Raw genomic sequence first — 11,532 nt, 5'->3', positions numbered from 1 at the left:
TCCATTCTCTAGTTATTGTTAACAATTATTTATGATTAAATTTCTTTTTTCGAATTGCTGTGTAGTCTCACACACATTCCTATCCAGGAAGTGATTGATACAGTAATTGTATCCTGACTAATACACTCAGCTGAGGCTGTTTGATGATGAACGAATCACACAGATTCCTGAATATAAGTTGGAGTGGGGGGTGCATGAATAGTACCAGCCAAGGAATATTATTTCTGGCTATAGTTTCTCTCTTTAAGATATCTCTTTCAGAAATCATCACCAATATTATTAATAACAGCACTCTACCCTTATTTTTCATAATAATTATAACAAAAATACTATTTAAATTACATTTGCTAAGCTATGTGTTAGGCATTGTGAAGGGCCAGATGTTGCCATAAAAGTTTTTGTACACTTTATCTCATCTAATCCTTACAGTCATACCATAAGAATGATATATGTAATTTGGGGTATTTTGCAGGTAAGAAAAATGAGGTTCAGGAAACAAAAGTGATTTCCATAAGGTCAGAGCTCATAAGTGGTAATGTTTTCAATTCAGCCTGTCTGATTTCAAAGCTTATGTTCTAAACTGCTATAATATCCCACCTCACTTATCAGTTCTCAGTACAAGCATCTCTTATGCATAATGGCTAAACTGTATTCTTTCATTTACGGATTTTTAATTTTAAATATATCCCCCAATGTGTTTACCAAAGTCCATAATCGGATTCTATCCATCCTGTCCTATCTTATCCCCTTGCAGGCAATTTTGCTTCAATTGTCTTCCCTAGTTATTTGATATTCTCAGAGTACCAAACACATTACTGTATTTATCAGTGATTTGGCATATGCGCATCTCCCTTTCCATTTTTTCTTTTTCTTTTTTTCTCTTTCTGACAAATATCTGCTCAACCTTATCATCCATTTCACAGTGAAGTCTGCATCCTCTTATCTCATAAAGCCTTGCACTCACTCATTTATAGTCTGTTAGATGCCTTACTTTCAGAATCTTCCTAACTAGGTACAGAATTGGGGTACAGGAGGAAACAAGAATCACTCCAAGTTCATATATTATCTCCAGAATCTAGCATCCACATAAGTGGCTATTGAATGAGGAAATAAAATTAGGATGTGAGGCTGATGGTAACACTATTCTAATGAGTATGCTAATGACACAGGCAAAGAGTTCATCAAAGTTAGGATAAGGAAGAGAACAAGATATGAACGCAAAACATTTTGAGAAGAACAGAATTTTTTTGGCGTAAGCCGATAACAATATTTCAAGACAGCAGTAAATAAATATCAAGCCTCAAAAAGCCCCACAGTCTTATAATTACTGCAATATTAGCTGCTCCCTCCTAAACACAGACTGTAAAAGTCTCAAGGGAAGAGACAGAGAAACTGCCTTCTCCTGCTCTTCAATTGGATCTCTATAAGATGATGGAGGGATCTAGCATAAGAGTGATCTGAGAGGAAGGGTGATGGGGACAGCAAAACACATTAGGTAAAATCTTACAGGAACAGAGGTGTCTTAAGGCAGAAGAACTTAGAGGATTTAGGGCGGTGAGTTTCTAGGCAACTGAAGAGGGAGAAGACATTTATAAGGGTAAATAAAATAACTGATTTAAATAGAACAAAGCAAAAATCTAACCACCAAATCAAGTTGAATCCTTTTTGTGAGGAAAATGAAGAATCCTTTTTGTGAGGAAAACGAAGAATAGGCAGCAGGGTCTGTTTTCCACGTATATTAACTATTTACTACCTCTCTTTTCATGGACTCTAAGATATAGAGATATTTGCCCGAAGTCTGACCTAGCTCCTCATTTTTTTTTTTATGTCTTAAAAGCTTTGTCTATTCATCTGCCCATATGAGTGAGAGACACAGAAATAATTTTAAAACACCAGTGCAATGAAAATAAACGCTTTTTATTAGGCAGGAATCAGGTGCTCAAAGCCCTTCATGAAATTCTGATGTCTCGTTGTTGGGCTCTGAGGTGAAAGAGGCCTTTCCTGGAAAGCAGAGTTCAGTGGTACTTGTGAGCCAGGGCATTGGCCACCCCAGCCACCACCTTCTGATAGGCAGCCTGCACCTGCGGGGTGAATTCCTTGCCAAAGTGACGAGCCAGCACACACACCAGAACGTTGCCCAGGAGCTGTGGGGGAGAGACAAGAGACATGGTCATGGTGAGCAGATGGACCCAGTTTGGACTCAGTACTCCAGCTTCATCTCAAGCTGTGTCCCTTGAACTTAAGCAGAAAATGGATCTTAGATGTTATTGATGCAAATTCACCCATATCAGCCTGAATTTTCACTTAGTAACTTTGCTTGCTTTCTGCCTTAGCTCAGAACTTACAGTATCACTGTTATTCTTTAGGAACCATGCCAGGAAGGAGTAACACATTTTATCCTCCTTGCTTTGAAAGAAAGAGATAAGAAGAAAGAAAGTATTAGATAATTTTTAAGTGAATTAAAAGAAGATTTTTTTAATTAAACACTCAAAAAGTTTGCTTAAAAATAAAGAGAAGAGATTGCAGAGAACAAAATAGAAAAACAGGAATGAGTAAAAGAAAACAATGATTGTGAGCAAAGAGGTCAAAAGAAACTAAATGGTCCTGCAGAGTCCATAGTGATACAATCAGAATATCTGTTGTACATTGTAAACTGCATCCTCTGCATCGTGGCATTTATGCCCTCTCCCCATGATGTAAGCCTGACTCTAAAAAAAAGATGAAAAAAGAGACCTTTGAGGGTCCCAGAGACTCACCCTGAAGTTCTCAGGATCCACGTGCAGCTTGTCACAGTGCAGCTCACTCAGCTTAGCAAAGGTGCCCTTGAGGTTATCCAGATGCTGCAGACCCTCACTGAAGGAGTCTAGCACTTTCTTGCCATGGGCCTTCACCTTAGGATTGCCCATAACAGCAGGAGCAGAGGACAGGTCCCCAAAGGAGTCAAAGAACCTCTGGGTCCAGGGGTAGACCACCAGCAGCCTAAGGGGTGAACACAGCACAGAGGACACACGATGTCAGTGGCTGTCAGAAACCCAGGGCACTGCGCTATCTCCACACTCCCAGCTTCCATTTGCTCTCCTTATGTTTGCCTTATAACCTGGATACCAACCTGCCCAGGGCCTCACCACCAACTTCGTCCACCTTCACCTTCCCCCACAGGCCGGTGACGGCAGCCTTCTCCTCACCACTCAGATGCACCATGGTGTTGGTTTGTGTGGTTGCTAGTGAACAGGTTTGTGTCAGAAGCAAACGTAAGCAGCAGCTGGTCCTGCTCTTCCTTTTATGCCCAGCCCTGGCTCCTGATGTCCCTGCTCCTGTGAGCAGATTGGCCCAGGATGGGGTGTGGTTCTGCAGGGTGAGGCCTAAATGATAACAGTCATACCTGTCGTCGGCAGTTCTGGCACTAGCTTATGAGTCTGACTTCAGACCCTCAGCCCTCTCTCTAGGTGTCTGCAGGTCCTATCTCAGCAATACAAATTGCTACTTAAAATCATTCTCGAAAAATTTACTTATATGTTTTTTAGAAACACAACCTGGTAGTCTGTTAGAGATTGTCTCTTCAATTTTCTTATTCCACAGATGAAGACAGCAAGATCCAGACAGTGGAAGGAATGTGCCCCACTGTGGTTCTACTTAAGAGTGTATGGATGGATCTCCTGTGTCTCTAGATTACACAAAATATTTACAAGGACAGAGTGGATGAAACTTCTGCCCAGGCTCAAAGTTTATCTTTCTTTTCTTGGTTTGGATTAAATTCTTCTGGTAAGAAAGTAGGTACTCGTTCATTTGTTTTTCTTAATTTAGTCACATAACCAAATAAATAATGATTGAAAAATAGAATAGATATAAATCAATAATGTGCTGTGAAACAGTTACACTGTTAGGTTTTGGGATTCCACAGATGGAAACATAGAGATTTTTCAATATTGTAAGAAATACAAATAAATGAAAACCCAATTACAACCCAAAATCATTAGTAACACTGAGGGAAGTAATATTTTCAAAGACTCACCAGAATCATATAATTTATTTCTTCCTGGACTGATGTGGGAAAGTGTCAGAAAAACGAGAAGTTTCTCTGTGACTTAAAGAAAGGGGTAGGAAAGAAGAAAGGCCTTCCAGCCTTGGTTCATATTATATTTTTTCCCTTAGGCCACTAAGAATGCTGTGTGCATAATCATTTTTTTTATTCAAATTCATCACCCATAATCTTACTTTCTGTGTATATTTTGTTTGTTTAAAGCTTATTTTACAATAATGTATGTTTTTCTCCCTATTGGTTTCCAATACCCATTCACCCCATCACCTGTTGAGCTCTTTTTCCCCATGTAAAAGCCTGTTGACTTTCCAGGCCAGGAAAATTATCTGAAGTGTAGAATTCTGCCCCTTACTATTAAGTGATACAATGAAGATCAAAACAGTAAGTATGTCTGAGCTCAGCATAAAACCTCCAAGTCCCCAAGTCCCCTCAGCATAAAACCTCCAAGCCTGCTATTTATTTTCCCTAATTTTCATCATCTCTATTTCCTGCATCTTTTCCCTTCCAGAATTTCCACTTTCTTTCAATAAGGAAAGGACCATATATTTTTTACTTTTATGTTTTTCCTACCTTAGAATCTTCTCCTTATTCTGGTGCCTTGATGTCTAGAATCATCCTTCCCTCTCTTTTGCCATCACTGGTAACAAACATGTAACAGAAATCGCTCATCCTTTCAGCTCTGATACTATAACTCCAACTTAAAATATATATATATTTTATATATTTTATGTGAGCCAGAAGAAAAGAGCTTTTCAATTTCTGGTTGTTCCAATTAAATTATTAAAAATCCCACTTCCATTCCTTCATTCTCCAAAATACTTTCTCCAGCATTGTTAGATAAATAAAGATTCCTCAGCCCTTTTACCTGTCTCAAGGCCCAGCAAGTACTTGTGAACAAACTCACTCCGATTATTCTCAAATGCGTAAGAAAGGCTTGGTTCTTGTCTGGCTCTCTGGAGGTTAGGTCAGAATTACATGCCCATGAAAGACTATAGGTATGAAAGGGGTAGAATTTAAACATTTTCTATTAATATGCATTCTTCTCTAAAACCCTGGAGCAAAGAAGATCCCATTATTGCTCTAATCCTGGGAAAAGATTCCATATGTTGACTTTTGGGAAAAGAGGTATTTTGAGTGTTTTAAAAGTTAAAAACAATAATAACAACAGCAAAACACCATTTGTTTTGATCTTTTGATTTTGAGTTTTGTTTTATTAAATTTAAACCTCCTTTAGCTTTATCATTGTTTTACACTCAGATTGTTTTCAATACCCTGTTTCACACCCTGATATCAGAGGTCTGGCATATGTATGTGAAAGGAGGTCTTCTAAGGAAAGTTTGGACATGTCTTTTGCAGGAACTCTGTGTCATGGAAAATTCACAGGACTTACTAAATAATAGCATAGAATATGTTTGTATTTTCCTGTAAAGAGCCACATTGGTAAGGCTGTAGCTTTGCCACCTTGATCAATAGAAATTAGTTCCTACTTAAAGACTTCCTCTACCATTTCCTGTTCTCAGAAAAGGTTCCCCTAAGTTCTATTGTGTCTTCTTCCTTAAGCCTTCTTTGGCCATGAATGACCTATGGCCACTCTTTTATACTGGCAGTAGTCACAGCTACCCTCATTCTGGTTTCAGGACAGAAGTCGCTACGCTGCTGCTTAGTATAACTAAAGAGTGAAACAGACTTTTCCTTCTGTTACTCATAACCTTGCAGGGACAAGGTTGCAAGTTGTAATAAGACATCAAAAGCTCAGACGTACCATACAAAAATAAGAAAGAATGAATAGTGATGAAAGTGGTTATGTTCAGAGCCTCGGGCTCAAATCCAGGTCAGCATTCAAAGGTTCTGGAAAGCTGCTTAGGCCTATCTTCACCATTGTGAGCTTACTTCTACCACAGGATGTCTGCTTTACTTTGATTCCAGCCCTACTACTGAGCACTAAAAAACACACACACACACACACACACAATAATAATAATAATACTGACACACAGAGTCTAATGAGACAGTTTTCTTCCTTTACTACTAATTCCTAATGTTCTATACCAGAATGGACTTAGTCTGAGTATGAATAAGAGGATAAGTATTACCTTCCTTTAAGAGAATCATGGCACTCACCCAAAGATGTGTGGTTTTGTCATTTGTTTAAAAAGATTACACTCAACTAGAACACTTTCATACATGCCCTAGTGTTCAATTTTAAATTCCCCAAGAAAATCATTTCAGCAATATAAGCTGTATTTTTCTTGGTGGAACAATTATTTTTAATTCTTCTCTCCCAAATGTATAGTCTCTTAGTCTCCTCAGCTTAGCATCTTTTCAAAAATTAAATTAAGTTAATAAAATTAAATAAAATAAAAATATTCTAAAAAGGACAGAACTCATAGAAACAAAGAGTGTAAACACAGGATGGCTTAGGAATCGAGAGTCTAGCTCATTTTTTTAAGCCATATTTCTCTCTATAAAGCAATAAAATCAACATAGCCATAACGTAGATAAAGTCTATTCTAAATGTTACAGAACAATTAACTTTTCTGTTTATAACTTCTACATTACCTCAATACTTCCATCATTGGGAATTAGCTTTGTTTACCTCACTAAGTGGGCCATAATGTTGATTTGTGAAGAGCAAATGGGAAGTCTTTCCCAACTTAAAATTGAAACTGTACATGTATAGAGGCAGAATCTTGGCTTCAGTCTGGGCACTCTTTACAAATATGTAAGGCATTAATTCGTAAGTCCAAACCTCCAGGGCACGGCTCCGAGGCTCAAGAGATGGATGATCTAGAATATTATGCTAAATTCTCTTGACTTTAAATTGAATTATTTTGAAATATTTATAGAACCTAACTCACAGTATTATTTTGTTCTTTTCTTTTTCCATTCTCTTCTCTCCTCCTCTCCGGTCCTCTCCTCTCCCCTTTTCTCTCTTTCTTTTTCTCTCTCTCTCTTTCTCTCTCTCTCTCTCCCTCCCTCTGCCTTCTCTTTCTTTACATCTTTCTTTTTCACACACATACCCCATTTTTATTCAAATATATTGAACATAGTCTATATAGCAACATGATAGGGAGGAAAAAGAAATAATCATTGGGTAAATTATCAAATAAAATAAAATCTTAAAGAATTTATTCTACTCTTAGACTTTGATAGAAGCTCTTCTCTAGCAAAGAATGAAAATATAATAACAACATGCCAAGTCTCTTTCCATCCATCGATATCCTCACTCTTAATGTGCAGACAGCAATGCCTGATATACAGTAATTGTTTGTGCTTGATGGAAGACAATCTAGTGATATTCTCCTGAAGTGTTCGGTATTGGAGTTAGACAGGAATCTCGACAAGAATCTAACTTCTTGTCTAGATTCATTGACCAGTTCCAAAGTTGAAGGAACAAAAGAGAATACAGAAAGTCTTATATATTTTTGTTTTTATTTATTATCATTTGGAAGAAAGAAGGGTACTTTGTTTCCCCTTTTCCAAACTATGAAACCCAGTTTCTCTTACCCTCTTTAAAATTCTCTGAAAGTCTCTTTTTCTTCAAATATCAATTCTTATCAGAATTTTTCTGTAGTCAGAAGTGTGAAAGTAATCTCCCTAACATTTCCCTGAAGGCTCTCTGCTTCTGGGATATGAGCCTGTGGTTCTTACAGATCCTATTCAAAATAACGAGTTTTCAGTGCCTGCTATGTACAAGGACCTGAGAAGAAAACAAATGAATGTAAAAAGCCTCTGCCCTCAGGCAATTCAAAATATAGCAGAGAAACCATAAATTATAATATCGTCTATACACTGGTATAACAGGCAAAGTTATTATAAAAGCACTTTTATACAGAAAAAAGCAACAAGTTCTATTTCAGGTGGTCAAGCCTAAAATTATTTAACAGTAACATGATACATATTTAAAGAAATGCATTTAAGTTAGAAGCTTCTAGAAATTCTTCAAAGATATTTTACTACCTGTGAACAGAAAATAAGTGTCTGATTGATGCTTTACTTTTCTATGTGCTTCCTCATTATATATTGTAGCATTAACACTCGAGGAATTCTATGCAATGGTCTAGTGTTCAGATTGTCTTCTGGTCCCAGGATTTCTAAACAAGGAATGATCAATTATCCATTTATTCACTTATTTCATTTAATAAGCATTTGTTTACTTCCTATATAGGAACTTAAGGCATAATAGTCATGTAGAATATTACAAAATAGGCAGAAATTTTATACCCTATGGATTATGAATGCAATGGATAAGAAGAAATTTGAAGGGGGGTCATTTTCGTAGGCAATATTGGAAAGTTCATTGAAGCCAGGATCGAAAAAGTCACAAGTGATATTCAAGCATTAAACTTTGCTTAAAGGGGAAGTGGGGGCAGAAACTAGTTTTGAATCTGTTTTGGGACAAATGAGAAAGGGAGGTTATTCATTAGAGCAGAAACACATGATGGAGTATATAGCATTGTGGGCTACAATGTGCAGGCAAAGGGAGTAGAAAAAGAGTAAACATAATAGTTTCTTGAACAATCATTATGTCTCTAAATAAGCACATTGTATTTTAACTAATTATAGAAAACGGATCAAAACACTTGCCTGAAGGCTATATCTTAGATTTGAGGTCCCCCGTAGAACCCCTGTAATGGCAGTATTGTCTCCATATTTCAAATTTTCTTGAAAATTCCTATGCTTCGGAGGTAGGTGATCCCCCCTTTTTTTCTCATTTCCCTTGATCTCTTTGTATAAGACACAAGAACTCCCTATGTACAGATCCTCAGGGAGTATCTCATATCCCCAGAAAATAAAATGAAATATAAAATAAAATAATAAAATAAAACAAAATAATTAAATTAAATTAAATTAAAATAAAATAAGTGAAATGAATCAAAAAGTTGAGTTGAAAGTTCTTTATTAGGCAGAAGCCATACCCTTGAGGATGGACATTATTTCTCCAAGTTCAGAAGATGAAATCTAGAGGAAAAGAGCCTTCCAATGGTAGCCAGGAAACAGGTCAAGATCTCAATGGTACTTGTGAGCCAGGGCAGTGGCCACCCCAGCCACCACCTTCTGATAGGCAGCCTGCACCTGCGGAGTGAATTCCTTGCCAAAGTGGCGAGCCAGCACACACACCAAAACGTTGCCCAGGAGCTGTGGGGAAGAGACAAGAGACATGGTCATGGTGAGCAGCCAGACCTAGCTTAGATTCAGAATATTCTGGCTTCATCCCAAGCTGTGACCTTGAAACTTGAGCAGTTGCCAGGAGCTGCAGGGAAGAGGTAGATAAACATATATACATGATTAACAGAGAAATCAAGCTTGGCTTCTAAGAAAGTGGATCAACATTGTTTTCATTTTTTTTCTGCTCATACTTGAGCTCAAATTAATTCTCAAGTTATTCCTACCAGCATAAATGAGTATATGTATATATGTACATATAATACAAATGCATATAGATAAATATATACTATATATTTTGTCATATATGTTATATATACTAATTATTGATTAATTAATGAGAATAAGATGATGGGCTGTCTTTCAGCAATTATTGCTGCCCTACTTCCTACTTCTGGTCTTTTTATGCTCAGATATTCACTTTCCTTTTCTTTGAGTCTGGACTCTATAAAGTTCTGATTATTTTTTTTAGTTTTGAAATTATTTATAGCCTCTAGAATAATATCTTGTGCCTCTCCTCTTTGAGGTGCATTTTCAATCCCTATACAGAGAAATTTTCCAAATGCGGAAGTAGTGGATGAGAGCTGATATGTGTAATTTGGGTACAGGGTAGGGAAAAGGAAATTGCGGGGTAAAAGAGAGAGAAAAGATGAGACATTAAATAAACAGTTAGATTTAAAAAGCAAGGTTACGAGAAAGAAAACAATATGAAATATTGAAAGAAAAAACAGAAAACTATACATTTGAAAAGAATTAAATGATGATGTATAGTAAAGTAAAAAGGAACATGTAGGAAGAACATGCAGGTAAAAGAACCAGAGTGAAAACTAGAAAGTGAAAATAAAAAGCAGAACATCTCCTAGACTCACCCTGAAGTTCTCAGGATCCACGTGCAGCTTGTCACAGTGCAGCTCACTCAGCTTAGCAAAGGTGCCCTTGAGGTTATCCAGATGCTGCAGACCCTCACTGAAGGAGTCTAGCACTTTCTTGCCATGGGCCTTCACCTTAGGATTGCCCATAACAGCAGAAGCAGAGGACAGGTCCCCAAAGGAGTCAAAGAACCTCTGGGTCCAGGGGTAGACCACCAGCAGCCTAAGGGGTGAACACAGCACAGAGGACACATGATGTCAGTGGCTGTCAGAAACCCAGGTCACTGTGCTATCTCCACACTCCCAGCTTCCATTTGCTCTCCTTATGTTGCCTTAAAACCTGGATACCAACCTGCCCAGGGCCTCACCACCAACTTCGTCCACCTTCACCTTCCCCCACAGGCCGGTGACGGCAGCCTTCTCCTCACCACTCAGATGCACCATGGTGTTGGTTTGTGTGGTTGCTAGTGAACAGGTTTGTGTCAGAAGCAAACGTAAGCAGCAGCTGGTCCTGCTCTCCCTTTTATGCCTAGTCCTGGCCTTTGCCCTTCTTGTACCTGTGAGCAGATTGGCCCAGGACATTTCAGAAGTTCACTGGTTTGTGAGAAAGGAAGACACACCCTCATTTTCAGTTCCCTTCAACTGGCCTTCAGATCGGCTGTTTTAGGCCTTGTGTACCTTGACTAAGAAACTATTCTCCCTCTATTTATCTCCTTACATCATCTCTTTCAGCACTTACTTCTATAAATGTAGTATCAATCTCATTTATGCATAAATGCTTTAGTCCGATGTGGTGAAATGTATCTTAGAATTTAACTCATCCAATTTTGTAGATAAAAAACTAAATTCTAGAATGCAGAATTTTTATCAAGCAGACTCCATATGGAGCTTCTCTTTGTCTCTAGAGATATTTGTAAGTGGTTGGAATAGATAAATATTTTGCCATCATTTTAACTTGCCTTTTTTCTACCTCTTGAGTAAATACGTCCAGTTACAAAACTCTTTTTCCATTCCTTTGTTGAAATAAATGTTCATTAAAATACTGAAAAATATTATCTCTCTGTGAGCTGCTGAAATAGGTTCAAGAGCATGAATTATAATGGGAACAATTTAATGAAAGATAAAAATACCTGATACCGATAGCATAATTGTTTAAAACGATGAACTGACTAAAGAAAATGTAGAGAAATTGCAAAGAAAGATTTGCCTAATTCAGCTAGATTGTCTGACTGAGTTTCAGGGAAAATTCAAGTGTAGAAATTTTTTCATCTGTGTCCTCAGGAAAAAAAGTGAAGGTAAGACCCAGAAATGAAGATTCAAAGGAAATTTTACTCTTTTCTCAATTTAAATAATACTACAATGATATAAAAATACATACCCATCAGCTTAGCTAGAAGGAAAGAAGGAAGGGAGGGAGGGAGAGAGAAGAGGAGGAGACAGGCAAATGAAGAGGGAGAA

At 37.6% G+C, this 11,532-nt stretch overlaps 2 protein-coding genes across 2 annotated transcripts; both read right to left on the bottom strand.

The window, feature by feature from the left end:
- Positions 1-1,896: 1,896 nt before the first annotated feature.
- On the bottom strand, positions 1,897-3,274 carry LOC120590272 (hemoglobin subunit beta). Its single transcript, XM_039847898.1, has 3 exons — positions 3,110-3,274; positions 2,757-2,979; positions 1,897-2,144 (listed from the first exon to the last, which is right to left on the bottom strand). The coding sequence occupies exons 1-3, from the start codon at positions 3,199-3,201 to the stop codon at positions 2,016-2,018; spliced, it is 444 nt and encodes a 147-aa protein (XP_039703832.1). The 5' UTR covers positions 3,202-3,274; the 3' UTR covers positions 1,897-2,015.
- Positions 3,275-8,922: 5,648 nt separating this feature from the next.
- On the bottom strand, positions 8,923-10,587 carry LOC120590271 (hemoglobin subunit beta-like). Its single transcript, XM_039847897.1, has 3 exons — positions 10,427-10,587; positions 10,075-10,297; positions 8,923-9,178 (listed from the first exon to the last, which is right to left on the bottom strand). Exons 1-3 carry the CDS (start codon positions 10,516-10,518, stop codon positions 9,050-9,052), a joined length of 444 nt encoding a protein of 147 aa, XP_039703831.1. The 5' UTR covers positions 10,519-10,587; the 3' UTR covers positions 8,923-9,049.
- Positions 10,588-11,532: the final 945 nt, after the last annotated feature.

The sequence above is a fragment of the Pteropus medius genome, unplaced genomic scaffold (genome assembly GCF_902729225.1).
Source record: "Pteropus medius unplaced genomic scaffold, Ma_sr-lr_union100, whole genome shotgun sequence".
In the NCBI taxonomy this organism is placed as follows: domain Eukaryota; kingdom Metazoa; phylum Chordata; class Mammalia; order Chiroptera; family Pteropodidae; genus Pteropus; species Pteropus medius.
Note: the sequence above shows the minus strand (reverse complement) of the source record. Positions and strands in the feature narration are given on the sequence as shown.

Coding starts and splice junctions, on each gene's coding strand:
- LOC120590272 (XM_039847898.1), bottom strand. CDS start 3,201: ATGGTGCATCTGAGTGGTGAGGAGAAGGCTGCCGTCACCGGCCTGTGG. Junction 2,980..3,109: donor GGTGGTGAGGCCCTGGGCAG/GTTGGTATCCAG, acceptor TTCACCCCTTAG/GCTGCTGGTGGTCTACCCCT. Junction 2,145..2,756: donor TGGATCCTGAGAACTTCAGG/GTGAGTCTCTGG, acceptor TCTCCCCCACAG/CTCCTGGGCAACGTTCTGGT.
- LOC120590271 (XM_039847897.1), bottom strand. CDS start 10,518: ATGGTGCATCTGAGTGGTGAGGAGAAGGCTGCCGTCACCGGCCTGTGG. Junction 10,298..10,426: donor GGTGGTGAGGCCCTGGGCAG/GTTGGTATCCAG, acceptor TTCACCCCTTAG/GCTGCTGGTGGTCTACCCCT. Junction 9,179..10,074: donor TGGATCCTGAGAACTTCAGG/GTGAGTCTAGGA, acceptor TCTTCCCCACAG/CTCCTGGGCAACGTTTTGGT.